Genomic DNA, 19,122 nt, shown 5'->3' with positions numbered 1-19,122 from the left:
GCCAATCCACCCTTGCAGCTGCTCCCAAAGAAGTGGTAATTCCCAGAAAAAATACAGGAGTGCTGTGCCCCACCACTCTTTGCTGCCAGTACCCAGAAATCCCCATCCTACTCTGAATTGTGTGCAGATCTGCAGCTAACAGTGCTGAAGGCTGGCATCAGTGTGACATACCTGCAGAACCTACTGTGTCCACCCCAGTCACCTGCACAACCTTAGCTTCTTCTGCTACACAGGCAAGTAGTAGCCACCAGCTGGCTCATGACACCTGGCATTTCTGACTGTGAGGTTCCAAAATGGAAAGGAAATTACAGAACTATAGTGTCCTGGGAACAACCCGGTGTACCCATGAGTCAGGTTGGCACGCAGGAAGTCTGAGGCCAGGACATGTCCAGCCCCCAGGGCCAAAGACCTCACTGCTGGAGCAGCACAGAGGGACAATGTTGGAAGAAACAAGGTGAGTTAGAGCAAAGCTGGAGTCAGATGAGTAGAGCCTGGCACAGCCCAGTATGGAGCAAACTCCAGGCTCCACAGAAGGGAGGCTGGGAGCTCCTTCAGCATTTCAGTGCCAACACTTTGCTTTGGCACTCTGCAGATTATGCAGCCTCCTGTTCTGGGGAGCCTGGTCCTACTTCACTCAGGATCACTCCACACTTACCCTTCAGCTCTGTGGCTTCTACCTGTTAGAACATTTACAGTACACAGAGTTTCTCTCCTGAAATGCTATTTGTTTTCCTTTCATGTTTTCCTTCCCCCCTACTCTGAAGACTCACCAGGCACCATTCCTGTCAGCGCCGGAGCGGAGTAGCTGCCCTGTCCAGCAGGAGGGACATGTGGAGGGTATCCTGGGAGGGTTGTACTTGCCAGCTCGCGACCTGAGGAATCAAACCAACAAATCACCACGTGAGCATTGCGACAAGCAGACATGGTTTTACATCTCCCCAAGCACCCAGAACACAGCCATGCATTTGTCATCACTGCTCTGTGAGGACCAGCATGGGATTTCCAGCCTGGCAGGGAGGGCAGGCACAGTTTTGTTTTCTGTATAAGCTGCCACAAAGCTCCAATGAAGTGCGAGACTGGAAGGTGAAGAGCAGAGCTCTGCAGGGAGAGGAACCGACCCGCCTGAACTCCAGCTGCTCACCCCTATTCCCAAATTCCTCTAAAGCTTAGATTTGTAAAGTCAAAAGCAGTGAAATGGGAAATAACACAGAACTTAATGACATTTTGCCAGAAAACTCCCTAGAAAATCACATGCACAGGCTGAAACTGTTTGAGATCTAAATACAATGCAGGGCATTCCTTTTATCTCTTATTAAAGCAGTAAAAAAAAAAAAAAAATATAGCAAACACACGGCATTGAGACATGAAGGTGGTTTAAAATATAGTTTGTCACAGTGCCAGAAGAAGAATCAGATTTGCAAACACAGCCTGATGCACTGCTCTTTCCTTAGCCACAGAAGTATGGGTTTTAGTCAAGTACCCACAGGACTTCCCACAAAAGCGGGCAGTGGGATGTCTTCCATTTCCCTCTGCCCCTGGACCTGGGGTCTGGGGTACCCTCTCTTCCTTCATCTTCTCCCAGACACATCTCCTATCACCTTCAAGGACATGTTTCTGTTGGCAGTGTAAAGACAAGAGGTCAGGTAACATTGCTCACATAATGCTACAGAAGCGTTTCCTCAGTCATGTCTGGACCCTGCTCCCATGTGGAGATTCTGGAAAAGTCACCATCCCTTCAGGCTGCTGCAGTGGGATTTTGGGTAGACCACTGTCAGCTGTGGCCACAAGACACCCTCCAGAAGAAAACCCTGCTCCTATGATCTCATCAGTCAGGATCCATCCCTCACCCCAGAGGAAATCCTGGAGCCCACTCATGGTCTTCTGGGCTCCCGTGGCATCCTTGGGCAGAACACTTTGCCAAGGAGAAGTTGCTTTCAAGACACACACATTGGTAGCATTGACCCTTTAACACCATGGCTTGGTCAGCAGCTGGATGTAGGCTCTGCAATCTCCTCCCAGTGTGAGCATCAGGTACCACTTTAGTTTGCCCCTCAGATCCACCCCTCTGGCTCTTCCAGCCTGTCAAGTGGCTCCTCCAAGGCCAAGAAAAAATGAGGGGTCCATCAGATCCAAGCCACAGCTAGAGACAGTAGCACTGCATGAGACCTTAGCTCTGAAAAGCCGAGTGTGCACCTCAGTTATGAGGAAGGGACTCTGGGCTGCATGAAGCACCTGGCCCTTCTGCTCTTCCAGCCTCTACAGGACAGGGATCACTCTGACACCAGTCAACTCCAAGATCCTGTTGGCCCAAAACAGCTCATTAGCAAAAATCAGGATCCTTCCTTAAAAGGTAGTATGTTGGATCAGCAAAAGTTACATGACTTTGTTGATTTTAGCACCACTGACAAGAAAAAATGCACTGATTCTGTTTTTTTACATTAGGTTCTCTAGGCAATTGTTTTTAATACAGTTTACTTTTTTCAAGCCTGTAGAGCTTGGAGATATTGAAACTGAAAAGCTTTACAAAAAGCCAAAACAATTTTTTTAAACTTTTTTGTTTGGTAAAGATTTTGAGCCCAAATTTAATTTTTAACTGATCCAAAAATAAAACTTTTAAATCTTCCTTTTTTCAATCTATTTTAATAAATGAGACTTCATCAGATGAGACAAGAGACAGGCATACAAGTAATTGCAAATTGTGGTTCACAATCTCTGGGTCATGGCCATAAAGACTGCCTCCCCCTACCTTCAGATGAAGGGGTATATGCCAAAACTCCAGCATGGCTGCAGTGATCTCTTAGCACATGCCCCATTTTCCTCCACACTCAGTATCCACAAATCAGGATGCCAGCTGTTCCTCTCAGGCCTTTCCTACAGAATGCATTCTGGTGCATTCACATCCTAAAAGAATTTAAGGTTCAAAACAATTTTGATTAATTTGCTCTCCAGTGCTAGGGCGAAGTCACATCCCTTACGGAAGGGCATAATGAATTCTAATTATTCAGTGCAGGCAGAAAATGGTTATTTTAGATTAAAATGTTCTCCCCTCATCAATGCCCTGCTTCCTTCTCTCCCACACAAAATTAAATGCTTTATGTCACCTCTACAGTCTGGAGATTACAAAAGTATCTGCAGTCTACATAAAGTCAGTCTCAGAAGCTAAGTTCACCCCCAGTGCTAGCAGGGACGCAGCTATCTGCTGTCCCTAATGCAGACAAACATTTCACAGGCTGACTGCTGCCACCTAGGAGCCCTCCGGAGACCCAGGAGGGAAATCAGGACTCGTCCCTTCCTTGGTTGTATGGTGTCACCACAGAATGGCACAACATGGCATGCCCCAAAGGCGCCTTGACCTGTGGGAAAACTCCCCCTCCCAAACTGGCCCACACTGACTACACACCACTCCTCACTTTCCACAGCTATCATAAAAACCTTGACATTTACTTCAGCATCTTGAAATATTACAAATTCTTCGCTCTCTCCAAAGCCACTGCCACACCCAGAATGATTAGGATCATTGTCAAGACCACTGAGCAAGGTAACCACCATGACCAACAGTATGACAAGTAGGACTTGTCATACTGCTCCTCAGTCAATAAAGAAAACGTCACCCATGATCTATTCCACAGGTCTGGACTAGTTTCCACTACATCCCATTTCCAAATGAAATGTTCTGTCATCTAGCAAAAAATCTTCCTTGTAGGGTTCCCACAGGCAAGTCTCAGGGAGGGCCTGAGAGGTCCCAGTTCTGGCAAGCCTCAACTGCACGAAAACAATTGATTCAGGAGAAAAACACTACTCCACCCAGTACAAAGAGAGGTTATGAAGGAGCCTCTGCTCCAGGGTGTTCCTGCCTTACTCATGCAGGCAAAGCACTCAAGAGGAAACTAACATCTACATTTTAGCAGTAGGAAACACAGGCATAGGAACCTAGGTCCTTCAGGACACATTTTTTCCTTAATGTCTTTGTCCTGTGATTTTTGAAGGTTATTTTAGACACCTAAAGTTAGAAATGGGGCAGAAGCAGCTGTGGACAGAGCAACCTCCTTGCATTGCTGGGCTGGTGTTGTGCAGGACAGAGCAGCTCAGCTGCCAGCTCCAGCCTATAGAGAAGTTCAACAAGAGCAGAGCTTAGCAGAATTTTCTAAGGTAACCAACAACCTCTTTCCAACAACTTCTGCCAACAATTTTAAGCTCCAAGTACCAAAACACCTTTCTGAGTCTTTCGTACAGTGGCCTCCCCATGGAGGGGCTGATGGCCCAAGCAGCATCGGTACCTTCAGTGATGTCTCCTGCCCTGAAACCAGCACACCTCCATGACAGAACGAGCACACAGCAGCTCTAGTGCTCATTCAGCTGGACCCTGCCATCTCCTTTATCCAATCACCTCCTCCAGACTGCTCCACCAGGCTCCTTCAGGTTCCTGGAAAATACCTCCAAGGCAGTGCTGACCCATCACTCATCTGACTTCCAGAGGTGAAATGTCTTAGGGGGAGCACCAGTATTGTCATTGTGAGGAGTGGATCAAACACCTCTGCTACAGATGCCCCTGTACATGTCAAAGGCTCTGCACACAGAAGATAGTCCATAAATGTCCATCCCTCCATTCACTAGGAGCTGGCAACACTCACAATGAAAGCAAATTATCATTTTGCAAAGAAAGTGTAAATAAGGAATTTTCTTCCATAAAAGAAATATTGCCACCTGCTACAGGAGAGTTTAGCAGCAACCCCTGCAGAGATGAGGCAAGCAGCTCTTGGGCATCAGAAAATGTCCCTGCTGCAGGGCAAAATGTCTGGAGCAGAGAGCAGCAAGCAGCAGCAAAGGACTCTCCTGTCTCACAACCACAACGCAAAAAAACCAGGGAGCAGTTTAGAAGTGTTCCTCAATTCATCTACCCTCTTTAAAAAAATTCAAGAGGTGGCAAAGAGCATTTTCAAGTGTGTCTTTGTACACTACTGTGTGTAAACGTGAATCCAATTAACTTCAAATTTAACTACTAATGAAATTATCTCATTTTGCTATCAGCTCAGCTCTCATCCATGGCAGTAATTAACCACTGGGGGTTGTCACTCCCAGACACATGACACAAGGACTCCCCCAAGCTCAGGTGCTTCAAACCCATGCAGAATTCATTACCCTGACAGTGTGAAAACCCTTCACTTTCAATACCACAAGGCACCAACACATTTTTTTCCCTTTAGCTAACAGATTGTCAGTAACAGTATGAAAGAAATGAGCCCACTGGACACGTAATTAATTACAGGAAAGGATACATCAGAAAATGTAGGGGGTTCAGGTGGTGGAAGAGGGCTCACAGAGACCCTTTGCTGCCATCTCACAACCACCAGCAGGGCTGGCGATTTTCCTCTCTGTGATGCACCATGGTCTGCAGTGAGGGAAGCCAGGCCTTTGCCCCCCGCCCCATGCTCACAGCAGGTGTGTGATTGCCACCAGCTCAGGAGCATGGTCAAGAATGAGGCAGTGCTCTGGGTTAATGGGGTAATTCCACCTCTTCAGAGTCAGAGCTTCAATACCAATCGGTCAGTAATATTGAGAAAGCCACTCTGGCACTGCTGGTGAAGCCTCCTGCATTCTCAGTCTCCTTGCAGGTATCATTACAAGACATCAGCCCATCAAATGGCCAGTCAATGTGGCACACACCCTTGTCTGAAATTATGCAAGGTACCACCAGGACCAGAGTGCTCCACCCAGCAGAGACCAGCATTACCCTAGGCTCCACCTCAGGCATCCCTGCCCAAACCAGACTCCCCACAGACCCGTCTACCAGCACAGGCCAGAGCGCTCCCTCCCAGGTCCACACAGAGGCTGCTGCCTCACTGACTCTTCACGTCTTTCCAGAAAACTATTTTTAAAAATTCAGGTTTGCACTAGGCAAACTGGAGATGAAGAGATGCTGCCACACCAGTCCATAGAGTTGTGCAATGAGCTGAGCAGGTACTTCCAAGCACCATCCCATTCAGTCTGGGATGTTGGATTCAGTCAGGAGTTCTACAGCTCCTTGCCTGGCAGCCTCTGTATGCAAGGAATCCTCATGCCGATTTTGTGCAGGGATGCCACATGGCAGCTGCAGCAGGGAACTAACAGAATTGATAAACCACTTCCAAAAGGCCTCCCAGATGGATGAACTTGGCTTTGGACTGCGCTCTCTTCAAAATAACCTTGCATAGTCCCTATGACCCCACATTGTGATGGGAGGAAGATGGCAGCCCTGCTGTGGTCATGTACCTGGTCCTGTCACACGGCACCTCCTTCGTCAAGTGACTGCAAACATTGGTGGCAGAGGAAGGGACCTGCACTGGTGCTGTTCTGCTGCAAGGACCCCAGAGGACTGCTGGCCCTAGGACCTTGCACATGTTGCTCTCCCTTTGGTGGGCTTTTGGAGCTGTCTTGCCATACCAGGCACCTGCTACTCCAGATATGAGGAAGCTGTGGTGCCTTACAGGAATGGATGCCATTGTTTAACACCAAAAAAAAAAAAAAAGGTAATTTGCAGGGATGGTTTTTGGGTACCACTTCATCTCTGGGCAGCGAGCCCAAATTTCTAGCCTATTTCAGTAAAACTGTAAAAATTTTGAATTTTAAAGTTGGCAAAAAAACCCCAACACTAACTTTTATTCTGAAAAATCTAATTCTTACTTATAAAAGCTGGTTTTCTTCTTCCCAGTGAAGAACTTGATCTTGCTAACCTGGTTGTTTCAACTGTTATCCCAAAGAAAATGTTTTAGTCAAATACACAGCGCTGTTATCAGGAAAAGACCTGATGAGTTCCATCAACTGGCTCTTGCTCCCTTTGCCACCTGGGGATGTGTGTGTGTCACCCAGGGTGTGCCCAGAGCAGCAGCATGGGGCAGTGGAGTACCCAAACAGGAGAAAATGCTATCTGATTTTATCACATACAAAATACTGCTCCCCAGCAGCAGCTCAGTCATTGCTGCCTCAGGTTGAAAGCCACCGAGCACATGCCCCAGCATTCAGTCCTGCCTGAAAGTCACTCAGACTCTGGGTCCCATGGATGTCTGCAGCACGGCATTTCATGCCATTCCACTGGGAAGGGAGATGTCACCAGCACAGGACTCCAACACACTGAATCACTGCTGTTAATGAATAACTCCCCTCCTGTGCTCATCTTGCTCTATTTGTGGACATCAAACCAGTGTGGTGTGCTTACTGTGATGAGTTACCTCTCCTGCACCTAATTAGAGGCAGATAAAACAGTGGTAACATACAGATCACCTGTAATGATTTTGCTGACTCGATTATTCTTCTGACAATTAGCTCTGGCTGCCAAAGCCTCACAGGAATGTCAAAGTCTACTTCCTACAAAGCAGGTAATGTCACAGGTATGACCATGAAATCAATAATGAGGCACAGCTCTTGCAGAGGGCATTCAGGTCAGACGGAACAGCCCTTAAATTAAACATTGATAAGCAGAACACAATTATCCATCATGTTTAAGTGCCTGCGTGAAATTAGCAGCCAGGGAATGGGAGCAGTGGGGAAAAGATTAGTGGAGGAGGTATTGAAATGCACAGTGTCCACTGTGACTGGGGCTGCAAAGGCTCATGACAGTGGCACTGTAATCTGCTATCAGAGCCATAAAATTCAGATTAAGCATACTGGACTGAAACTGCAGATGTGGGTCTGTTTTTCTCCTCATCTGCAAAGCAGCAGCAGATGTTTAGGTGCTGCCTTTCATAGCAGGTATCTGCTAATCATTCCGTTGACCCAATTGCACTTTTAAAAGAGAGCCAGGGTGGCAATAAGAGAAAAGAAGGAAGACCGATGCTTTCTGTCAGAGCAAAAATGCAGCCAGAAAGTAGAGATTAATACCCCAGTATGTTTTCTCTGTGATTCCTAAGTAAGAGTCCTGGAGCTATAGAGCTCTGCCCTCAGTCCTATCTCCTCCGGATAATCTCTTTTGTGCTGCATAGAACTCCTGCTCCTTCTGTGCAGCCACAGAGCTCTTGCACCCTATAAACAACTCAGTATTCCAGCTTGTCACATACTTTTTAGAGTTGCTAAGATGAGAAAGTTTTTTCTGCCGATCTGAGCTGAGCTGCATCATCATCCACCTTGATCTTCAAAGTCCACCTGGTTCTCTTGTCCCCCCTGTAACACAGGTTAGAATTCCACGGGTTGACCCCTTCATTCAGTGCACATGGACACAACATATGGGAGGGGACATCTATGTGGAAAATAGGGAAAAATACCCCAGGCAGACAACATCTTTGCAAGAACCCACCCTCACCCTAATACTTGTGTGGCCAACAACTAGCCACACACTAAAATGCCTCTGCATAATTTAGCCTTTCCTTGGCCCGTGATAAATGGCATCTTCAGGCCTTGCAAGGTTTCCCTTTGTTGAGCTCAGATGGGGCTAGCAGGATCACAGTGGTTGGGGCAGGGCAAGACATGGCCTGGGTCTCAGGTTCTCACAGCTCCTTGTGTGGAGGGATGTGGGGAAGCATGGCAGAATGGTGGAGACAATCCCACCATATTACATGTGCACACCACCACAACCATGTCTCTAATGCTTCACCTATCAAGGGGACACCAAAAGGAAGGGAAGGCAGATGGAGGTGAGAGCAAGGATGATGAGATCTTGTGGGAGGACATGTGGAGGTCTGGATCCATTAAATTCCCTTTTTTTGTGGGGCTCTTCCTCTCCCACACCTGCCTGGAGAACAGCAGAGGAGCAGCAGGTTGCAAGCAGTATGGGGCATCCTTCAGAAGAGGGATCTTTGGGGAAGGCTCGGTCTGCCTGGCACAGCATGCAAATCCCTCACAGGTCCACATCCCTGCACAGCTCCTGCATGCCTACATCCTGAGAAATCCTCCCTCACTGGAGCACAGTCTGTCCCAAAGGAGGGCCAAACAGACACACAGTGAGGAGGAGGTGGCAGACCACAGACATCATGTCACGTTTGCCTTTGTGCCAGTGCCAGACAAGATCTTTGCACTAAGAGACAGAAAAACCCCAACAATGTGAATTGTGTAAACCTGGAGTTTGTGCAAGCAGAGAGCTGTTCTTTTGGGCATTTTAACGCGAAGAACTTAATGGGTGTGTATTGAAAAAGTTCTGAAGATGCTAGAATATTTGATTTTCGTTTTTAAAAAGAAGTTAAATCTCATTTTCATGTTCTTAGCAGGGACCCACAGAAAAGGATACAGGGGCACAAGGATCCAATAGCCCAAGACTGAATAAACCCCCAATGGCTTCTGGTCCAGGGGTCAGTCCCTCCACCAGGGTGGAGGAGAAGAACTTCCACAGATACCATTTTTCAAGAGCAAGGGAAGGCTCTTAAAAGCTCTTTCTGGCCCTGACAGGATGGAATCTTCTATTGGTCGGGATGTCAAAGATGAGACTGCTTACATAACACTGAAACTGAAGGAGGTATTCAACTGGGTTTCAGGTCTGGTCAAAGTTTCACTGGAAAACTGCCTGAAATTGGTTCCTCTTCCCCTTCTTATTTCCATGGCTCATGGCACAAGGCAGGAAGAGTCAAAATTGCAGTCAATTAGGATGTGGGAAGTACTAAAGCAGCATGAGGGAAGCCAAGTGGGCATCCAGAGGTTCTGGAAAAATAAATGGAGCAGGGAATGTAGAGTGGAAGCATGGATACACAAAGGTGTGTATAGGATGGAGACACACAAGGGCTTGTCCTTCTGCTCTGTTCATACCACTGGTGACAACTATACTGATCTGCAGTGTTCAATGTTTCAGAAGGGATTCACTGGGCACCAAGTGCTCTCCTCAATTTGCATTAGTTTGGAAATGACATCAAGTACTGCCTACAAAAGCAAAATCCCCATGTGTCTACTTTTCTGAGAGACCTGTTAGCCTCCTATTGTCAAACTGACATGTTTAAAGGGGAGAGAAAAGAAATCCCACATAAAAATAATGGGCATACCATCATGGCAGGTCTTAGCCTTCAGAATGTTATTTTTTGGTCAAGTGCCATTCATCATGCAGTGTAAATTGCAATTAAATAAATGAAATAAAATGAAACAAACAATGAAATAAAACTTTCAAATAGAAATAATAAAACCAAATTTTAAGAGTTCAGAATCAAATAAATGCAAAAGAAACCAAAATCAAAAGCCAAAATATAAAACAGAAACTCCAAAACAAAACACCTCTTCCTGCTAAAATAAAACTAGAAAGTGCCAGTTTGGCTGTTTTTCTGCTGTTAAATAACATGCTTCTACATTTCACATCACTTTACATCTTAGGTCTGAAAAGCCTTACACACCTCAACCACTGCCAAATTAAAGAAGGGGTATTTTCGTTGCCTTATTTCAAAAATGTACTCTAGCCTGCATGCTACATGCAATGAATGAAAGAAATTGGAGAATTACACCGTGCAATGAAACAGCTTTCTGACGAATAAAGCTATGGAAATTTTAGGCTCCATTTACTCCTCAATCTAATTTTGCCCTCCAATGCACATTATGTCTGAAATGGGATCTCATGTGGTTTGATCAGTGCTCTTAACGCATGCAGAAGCAACATATTCCTTTTATTGTTGTTTTCCTTCTGCAGCACAGAAATACTTCTAATAAGAGCAGCACAGCAGGCTTGGTGAGACTGTCTCCACAGTAATCACTGTGCTGCTGGAAAGATGTAGGATGACCAAGAGGATCAGCAGGTTCAAAAGTTTGTGGTCTGGGGATCCCTGTTCCTATAAATGCACAGCTAGATGCTAAACACTCCACAAAAATCATGAGGGAGACTGAGTTATCAAGAGATACTTTTAAAAAACATTTTATTTTTTCTTTCTTTCCACTGTTTGGATTTTTGCAAATTCCCAGAAAGTGTTTTCTATCTTCTCTTTGCAATCAAGAAGACCAGAAGGAAACTATCATCAGTTTGTCAAGAACTATGAACTCCTCTCACTATAACAAGACTCCAGACAACTTCCTAGAGCTACAAGGGAAAAACCAAACAGTAGGACCTACAGTATGAAAAGTAGCATTGTTGGCATTTTACTGTGGTGAATGGTCCCAAAAACTAATGGATATGTATAGGAAAGGTGGCTGGTCTCCAACCTCTGCCTAATCAAGAAATGGAAATCCAGACTTTTTCCAACCCCACATGTTCAGCCCATTTAATAAACATTTAACAGTTATGAAAAGGGACATGCAAGCCCTGAGGAGAGCTCAGGAGTGGTCCCACACATTACTGGGGTCCACAGGCTTGGCTCAGGTTGGTAGCTGCCTTGGGAACAGAGACACTGCTCCCAAGGGAGAGTCTCCTTCAGCAGGGCTCAGATCTTCATTCCATAGACCTGCCTAAAAGACCTTGCTGTCCATAGACAGCTCAGAGGGCTCATACCAGGGCATGCAGTCACCTCTGGGACTTTCCCAGGCACCAAGAAAGTGTGTGAGGAAAAACGGAGATGGCCCCTGAATCAGCAGCTGCCACCACGGCCACTTCATGAAGGGCATTTGAGAGGGCTGATGACCTGATACGTCCACCATGACGGGGGCTGCCACTACTTGGGATATGGGATTGTGCTATGACATGAACTGCATGAAAAGGCCCTGCTAGTACTCAAGAGTATCTGTATGACTATATGATATGATATGAGATAATCTGATACAGTATATTATGTCACACCAGGAGGAGCAGGGCAGCCCACCTCCTCCTTCTCCCAGCCTGGCAGCTGGGCTGACACTGCCCTCGGGTCTGAGAGCTAGACGGGGTGGCCTGGAGAGGATACTAGAATGCAGGCAAGCCTTCAGGCTGCCAAGCCCCAGGTCCCTGCCATGTCCTGGTGGGCTGGGATGATCACCAGCTTCATGATTCCCAGCCATGTGTGGGAAAGCAGGTAAGCTGATCCAGCCAAACAACCAGGAGAGGAGAGGAGGACATGGCATTCCAGGTACCTTGCAAAGGACAGCAGTGACATCCAGAGGGCTTTTAGGATCAGTGAGAGCAGAAGGAGAAGCCCAGGCATCACACAAACCTGCATCTCTGGGAATCCCTTTGGTCCCAAGCCAGACCCTTGTCCCACCTTGCCAGCACTCAAGGACTGACAGTGTTCTGGCAGATCATGTCACTGCTCAAGGCCATGGCGTGTTCAGCCAGGCTCAGTGCAGGATGGCTATGATCCTAGTTTGGCAGGGTTTCTTCAGCTTCGGAGAAGAAGAGAAGGGAATTCACCATCAACCAGACGGAGCTGCTGCTTCTTCTCCATCTTCCCTCTTCATTGGTGGCCTCGCACCCCCTGTCCTGCCGGGACGTGTGGCAGTGCCAGGCACCGCCAAGGAGCTGCTGTTCCACCTCAGCCACCGGCCCAGGATCTCAGCTCATCCCTGCTGTTCCACCTCAGCCACCGGCCCAGGATCTCAGCTCATCCCTGCTGTTCCAGCCGACTGTTCCTCAGAGCCCTGCAGGAGCACCGGCACTGCCCAAGGGGGTTTGTGAAACAAAGCCTCTCCTCCATCCCTTCCCGTCTCGGCCGAGAAAGCTGTCCCGGGGTCCCTGGTTCTGTGTTCTTGTTAATGCTGTAGTTATTGTTGTTTGTTTGCCTCGTTATACACACTAAAGTGTATCCAGTAACAGTAACAGTAAAGAACTGTTATTCCTATACCCTGCCTGAGAGCCCTTGATTTCAAAATCATAATAATTCAGAGGGAGGGTCCTGCCCTCCCTAGCAGACACCTGTCTTCCAAAACTGAGACAGCATCTCATAACATAGTGAGATATGTACCTCAGTTGATGCACCATGTAGTTTAAAAAAAAACAAATGTGTGAATTACCTTATGGGCAGAATCCTCCAGCGAGTTCAGACTAGAGAACAGAAGGGACGGTGGAAAGGGATCTTGCTCCAAGCCCAGTGTGATATTCCCCTTCTGCCACATTCAAGCAGAACTGAAGCAACCCATGAGTGCCAGCACCAGAATGGGGGGATTCTGAAATTATGCCCAGGGCCGTGCAGCGACTCCATCTATCCCAAGAGCTGGGGTCTGTGGAGCCTGCCTTGGTCTGGGTGAGACACTTTGTGCTTTCTTGACGCTCAGCCAATACCCTTCAAGTGGGAGCTCCCAGCTCACATTTTTCCTTGCCTGCTCCTCAGCTGAAGACAGCGACCGTGGACAAAACCAGGGCAGGAGAGTGACCAGAGGGGGTCCCCTGGCCAACAGGGGCTGTCATGGTGTCAGGATTTATAACTGTATTAAATGGCATGACAGTTGGCCACAATAAATCAGCTTCCCTTCTTTCCAAATCACAGACAATAAAAGGTTTGGCAGTGAAAGTAATTCATCATCATAAAGACTTGAGACATTCCAGCCTTCAATTTCACTCACATTTTCAATACACCAGAGAGGAGTGCTGGGGTTTTAGGGGAGAAAAAAGAGAGGGAGAGAAGAAAGGGGAAAATAATTAAAAGGAAACGTGAAGACAGATTGGACAGGAATAGTTACAAAGCTCAGAGAAAGGAGTACATTGAGGGCAGCACTTCTGATGATGGGGACAGAGCTGCTCTGTTCTCTGCAGGGTGTATGTGATGCTGAACAAAGCTGATGGGTGGCCTTACCACCGCTATGGGCCCGCGGGGAGGAGAGGCTGAAGCAGTGTCTCAGAGGGACAGCCAAATGTCACACTCACTCCCCTCCTCTCCCAGACCTGCCACTGCTGATCCCTGCTGCCTACAACCTCTTCCTGCCACACAGTAGGGACAGAGGAATGAAGGTGATGACAGCAGCTAGTGCTGGTGGAGCACCATGCACACAACCATGACAGTGCATTCCCCCACTTGAGGACTGCAAATTCATTATGTATTCACCCAGCAGGAGGAATCTACCCTGCTGCACCAGAGGCCAGCTGCAGCCAGAAGACCTCAGAGCAGCCACTACATAAAGGGAGCATTTTCCTGAGGGTCTGCAAGCAGTGCCTTGCAGAGGAAAGCACAGAAGTAACTGCGGTGTACAAACCCTCGGGTAACATGATGCACAGGGGATAGGAACTGCTGTCCACCACACGCTGGTCAGGGAAGGGAGGCAGTATCACACAGAGCTGCTTTATCCATGTCACAGTAGGTTCCAGTGATATCCTAGTCGCATGTTAAGAACTTAATATCATGTCTCATTAAAACCAGAGCTGATATCAAGACTTGAAGGTAGTGAAGGCCCCAGAAGAGATGGATAAAATCTGTCTCCTGAGTAGTGAGCACGCAACAATGCATCCCCAAACCTGTTAAGTGAACCGTTATACAATGGACAAGGTACGCCCAGCCATGAGGTGATAATCCCACCTCTGCATGTCTGTAAAAGATACAGTGTGACTTTTGCAGCCTCCTGCATCCTTACAGTGGGAGGCCACAGCAGCTGCCTGCACCTCTTTTGGTCAAGCATTTGACGGCAGAATGAACACTGGTCACTCTGGGGTGGACAAAGCCATGCTCTGGGGCAGGACATGGGGATTCATAGAGCACATCCTGGTATGGCCTCAGCAACTGCAGGCGAAGATATACAAAGCAGAAGTGTGCTCTGCAACCCTGGACCCCACATTTGTGCACCAGGTGTGATGTATGTCCCCTGTGTCCCTGTTACTGCCAGTGTTCCCTTGTTCCTATAATGACTATCCCCAGTGCAGCCTCACAGGGAGAGATGGGCAATGCTCTCCAGAAAACTCAGGAGCCAGATGCAGCTCTGTCACCCAGGCTAGGCTGGGCAATGCCCTGGCTCAGCAAGATTTGTTCATAGTTTGCTCTGATTCAGTGTCTATTCCAGACAGCTTGTCTGTCTCTTCATCAGCATGGGGGTAAAGCTAGACCTGGATGTATTTGGGACTGCCTTTACTGGCTAGCATACATAGATCAGTAAAGACAGGACACAATTCTCCTACAGTACGAGCAGCTACCAGACCTGTTCAGGGCTACACCAAGGCCTGGGAATAGCTTGTGTCCATATGCTGCAGTTATAATATTATTAACAAGGACAGAAGGAGCAAAAACAAGGCCCCTGTTTAGCAATGAACACCTGACTCGCTGACTAAGAGAGTCTTACACACAGCCCCCAGCACCAGCCCATCTCTTATGGACCTTGCAATTAGTGCAGCTGTAGCAGCACCCGCTGCCTTCCCACAAAACTTTTCCACACACGACATACTCTTGCAATCTTTTAGTCCCAGTGGTCAAGGACCATTCTTCCCCAGGAGGATGCTTCCGTCTGGGGAGACCACAAGGTCTGGACCACAACTGCCAGAAACAAAGCCAGCTGGGGAGGAGATAATCCACATATCCCTCTTTAGAGGGGACTGTTGATACATGAGCCTTTTTCAGAAGTTAGTGTTCAAAAGAGGTATAATGTCATCACAGGGCTGAGCTTAAGGCTTTCAGATTCTTGCAACGAATGTACAATGAAAAGAAGGAAAACTCCAGAGGGACCCCAACACTCCTTTCACTCTTTTTACTGAATTTACTTTTGAGCCACATCTGTGTGAAAATCCCAAGCCAGGTGTCAAGTCCATGGCAGCACAGGCAGTCAGGCAGTCCCCCTCCCTGCTGATTCTTGTGGGATTTCCACAACTGATATTCCTCACTGCTGGTAGATGTGCCAATTCCATCAAGCAGCTCAAAGCCAGGCAAATTGTATTTTGATGAATTGCCAGTTACATTTTTCTTTTTTTCTGCTGCATTTTTCTTTTTGCCTATTTTTTTATTACTTTTCAACATTTTAATGAGAAATTATACAAAACACAAATTTCAGGCATTTTTTACCTTAATGTAGCATGGAATCATAAAGAAACAGTAGTTCATGACCAAAAAATAAAAATAAAAAAAAAACAAAAAAAAAACCAAAACCAACAAAAAAAAAAAACCCAAACCAAACAAAAAAAAACAAACCCCACAAACCAACAACAACAACAAAAAAAAAAAACCAAAAACCCATGGGTTTATAAAATCTCTATTCTTGGTTAATACAGACAGAACTACTGGAAGGGCTCTTTCAAAGAATAGAGAACATAATCAAGAACTTTCCTCAAAAAATACACTGCAGCATTATTAAAATATGAGTCAAACACTTTACATTTTGCAGCTTTTTTCTTGAGTCCTCTTAAGTTTCACCTAGATTTCTCCCAGATTAAAAAAATAAAGTCATGCTCCCATTTCTAGGGCATGATAGGAAGGTGTAAGCACACAGCAGACAGCAAGTGGCTTCCTGGCATGCTCTCCGTTGCCCAGGGGTGCACAAAGACACAGAATTGTCTCTTTTATGATTTCTTCTACCCACTTCCCAAAACTGCTGGTCTGATAACTCACAGTCAATTCCCTGCAAATATAGAATCTCCCAACTGGTATCATTTAAGAATTAACTTCTATTAAACAAATTAAGGCCCCATATAATCAGTGACAGAATAACAGAATTGTTTAGGTCAGAAAAGCTCTCTAAGATCACCAAGTCCAGCCATTCCCCAGCAGAGCCAAGGCCACCAGTAGCCCATGTCCCTAAGTGCCACATCCACATGGTTTGTAAATCTTCCCAGGGATGGCAAATCAACCACTGTCATGGGCAGCCTGTGCCAGGGTTGAACAGCCCTTTCACTGAAGATATTTTCCTAATATCTGATGTAAACCTTCCCAAGCATATCTTGAGACCATGTCTTCTTGTCCTATTCTTGTTCCCAGGAGCAGAGCCTGACTCTGACCTGGCTCCACCCTCCTCTCAGGGGAGAAAGTCAGAGGGTCCCCCCCTGAGCCTCCTATTCTCCACTATGAGCCCCTTAGCTCCCTCACTACACCTAATAAGACTTGTGTGCCAGACCCTTCCCAGCTCCATTGATTGTCACTGGACACGTTCTAGCACTTCAGTATCTTTCAGAGGTCTTCAACCACTGTCATCAAAACAATTATCTAGTCATAGAAACAACTTCTGCAGCTTGACTCCAATTGTCACTAGATTTTATTTTTGTGGTGTGCAGATCCACAGATGTCAATGCATCCCCCTACTCACCTGGAACTACCATTTTGGTGGCTTGCACAGAAACTCTCAGATATGTTGTTATTGTTGTGGGCCAAAAAAAACCAAAAGCAATTAAGGAAGCATGTAAGCTAATTAGAATGCTTTCCTTTCCTTTATTTTTCTAGGTTTTTTTTTCATTATTTCCAAATTGGAGATCTACAACAGACTTCAGCATTTATCTGGCAGTGAGAGATACCAGCCCTACCTGTGGGCTGAACTGGCCATTGATGCCATAGAAGCTTCCAGCCATCCCTGAGCATCTGAATCCCCCAGCTGCTGTGACAGTGGGTGGCACAGCTGTGTGTGAGGATCCCAGGACCTAAATACCAGCATAAGATGCTGTGTGTGAAGCCTGCAGAGCACTTTTCCATCAAAGTGCCAGAGCTTCTTTGATGTCCTTTTTTTTTTCCATAGTGTTTCAGACCAGGGTGAGCGTAAGAGGAGGCTGCTCAGAATGTCTGCAGAACAAGCCCCAGGCTCGCTACAATCAGTACCACTATGAAGGCACCAGAACTGTCTTGTCTTAATCCTCCTGCTATAGCTGCTCGATTTAAAATTGTATTTATTATCCGTACCACAGTGGTATTTGGGGCAGGGGGAAACAGATTTAATTAATTAGACATCACAAAATCCTTAAGTAAAAGATGCTATGTAAATGCAAATTGTTATTATACATGCTTTGCACCAAAATATGTTTACCATAGTTAAATTCAACATTTAAATCCACAGCCAAACTCCCAACAGAGTCAGGCTGTACATCATCAAAAAAGGCAGTTAATAGCCTGGGTCTTAGTGGGGTACAAGTGCCCTCATTTGCTTTCTCAAATGCACTTATTCTTTAATGGCAAGATAAGAATTCATAAAAATGGAAAAACTCAACAGTGTCACAGTTAGACTGTGTCTTCTCATTAAAATTAACACTTTTGTTTTCCAGATTGGTTGCTTTTCCACAGGAGTTTATGTGGCCTTTTTTCAAGTCTTTAACATAGCAGATCCTATTGTGAATGATAGATTATTGGAAAATGCATCTGCGCTTTTATCTATTAAGTGTAGAAACCAAGCTGTAACCCTTGGCATAATGCTTCACTAGAAGCCATCCATCTACCAACACCAATCTGCACTTCAAAACAGTCCTGCAAAAGTTAAAGTATAATTCTTTGATAATGTTCCATGTTACATGGATCAACATTTCCAGGTAGGGACAGGTTATATGACCAAAACATGGCCTCAGAAGAAGACTTTTAGTTTTGCTATAACAACTAGACATCAACAACAAAAAAAAACACCAAAGCATTTTTCCAGAAGAAAAATGTACTATTAACAAATCAAATGTTTTCTTTACTTTCTTCAAAACCATGAGATCTGAGGACAGGGACAGGAGGGGAGAAAAAAAGAGGAGTTGTGAAAATCTTACATTACTCTTATTTCAGAGAGTTGGAACAGGAAGTACAAATTTAAATAACTTTTCATTGAAAAAAAATGAAAATATTTTTTTAATTTTAAATCAAAATAATTGAAATCCTTTCAGTCAGGTGGTGAAAGCACAGCTTTAAAACTGCAGCTGACTATGAGCTGGATTATGATTTTCCCCAGGATCTTTGGTGACCCTTCTTTCTCTCTCCAGGGCAAGTCCATCCTACCAACAGGTCCAGCTTAAACCAAGCACTCCTCATTCCCTCAGTAGCCACTGGAAAGAAACAAGCCCATCCTGATGAGATTCCCTAACCTTATATGCAGAAATTCTTTTCCTGAAGAGAAGAGGAAAAAGAACCTCTTCTTCTGCAGGTGTTTTCTCCTTTCCACCTGGAGATCTTGCTACAGGGATGACCAACCGTGGACCTCCTAAACGGTGAGACATCAGCAAAGAGAGTCCAGTGCTGTGTCACTGTGAGAATCAAATATTTGCAGGTAACCAAAGGGGCCAAAAATCACAGGTGGAATCTAAAGAGTAGATTTATTCCATCACCATGCTGGCACGACAGGGACAAATACACGACTAAGCTTTCATCTTTAGTAGAGGCAAAAAGTGTGTGAGCTGTTCCCAGCGTCACATATCAACAGGCATGTTTTCTCGGTTCTAGAAGACAGGTGTCTGCTAGGGAGAGCAGGAGCCTCCCTTGGGATGAA

The 19,122-nt window shown here is 46.0% G+C and overlaps 1 protein-coding gene across 4 annotated transcripts in view; it reads right to left on the bottom strand.

Annotated features, from left to right (window-relative positions):
- The window catches only part of PAX5 (paired box 5), a 135,641-nt gene that overhangs the window by 35,498 nt on the left and 81,021 nt on the right, over window positions 1-19,122 (bottom strand). For all 4 annotated transcript variants that reach the window (XM_015615426.2, XM_015615428.2, XM_015615427.2 and 1 more), the window contains one exon: window positions 771-872. In XM_015615426.2, coding sequence (XP_015470912.1) covers window positions 771-872 — 102 coding nt within the window. The remainder of the gene's footprint in view (window positions 1-770; window positions 873-19,122) is intronic.

The sequence above is a fragment of the Parus major genome, chromosome Z, assembly GCF_001522545.3.
Source record: "Parus major isolate Abel chromosome Z, Parus_major1.1, whole genome shotgun sequence".
Taxonomy (NCBI): domain Eukaryota; kingdom Metazoa; phylum Chordata; class Aves; order Passeriformes; family Paridae; genus Parus; species Parus major.
This window is presented reverse-complemented; position numbering and strand designations above follow the sequence as displayed.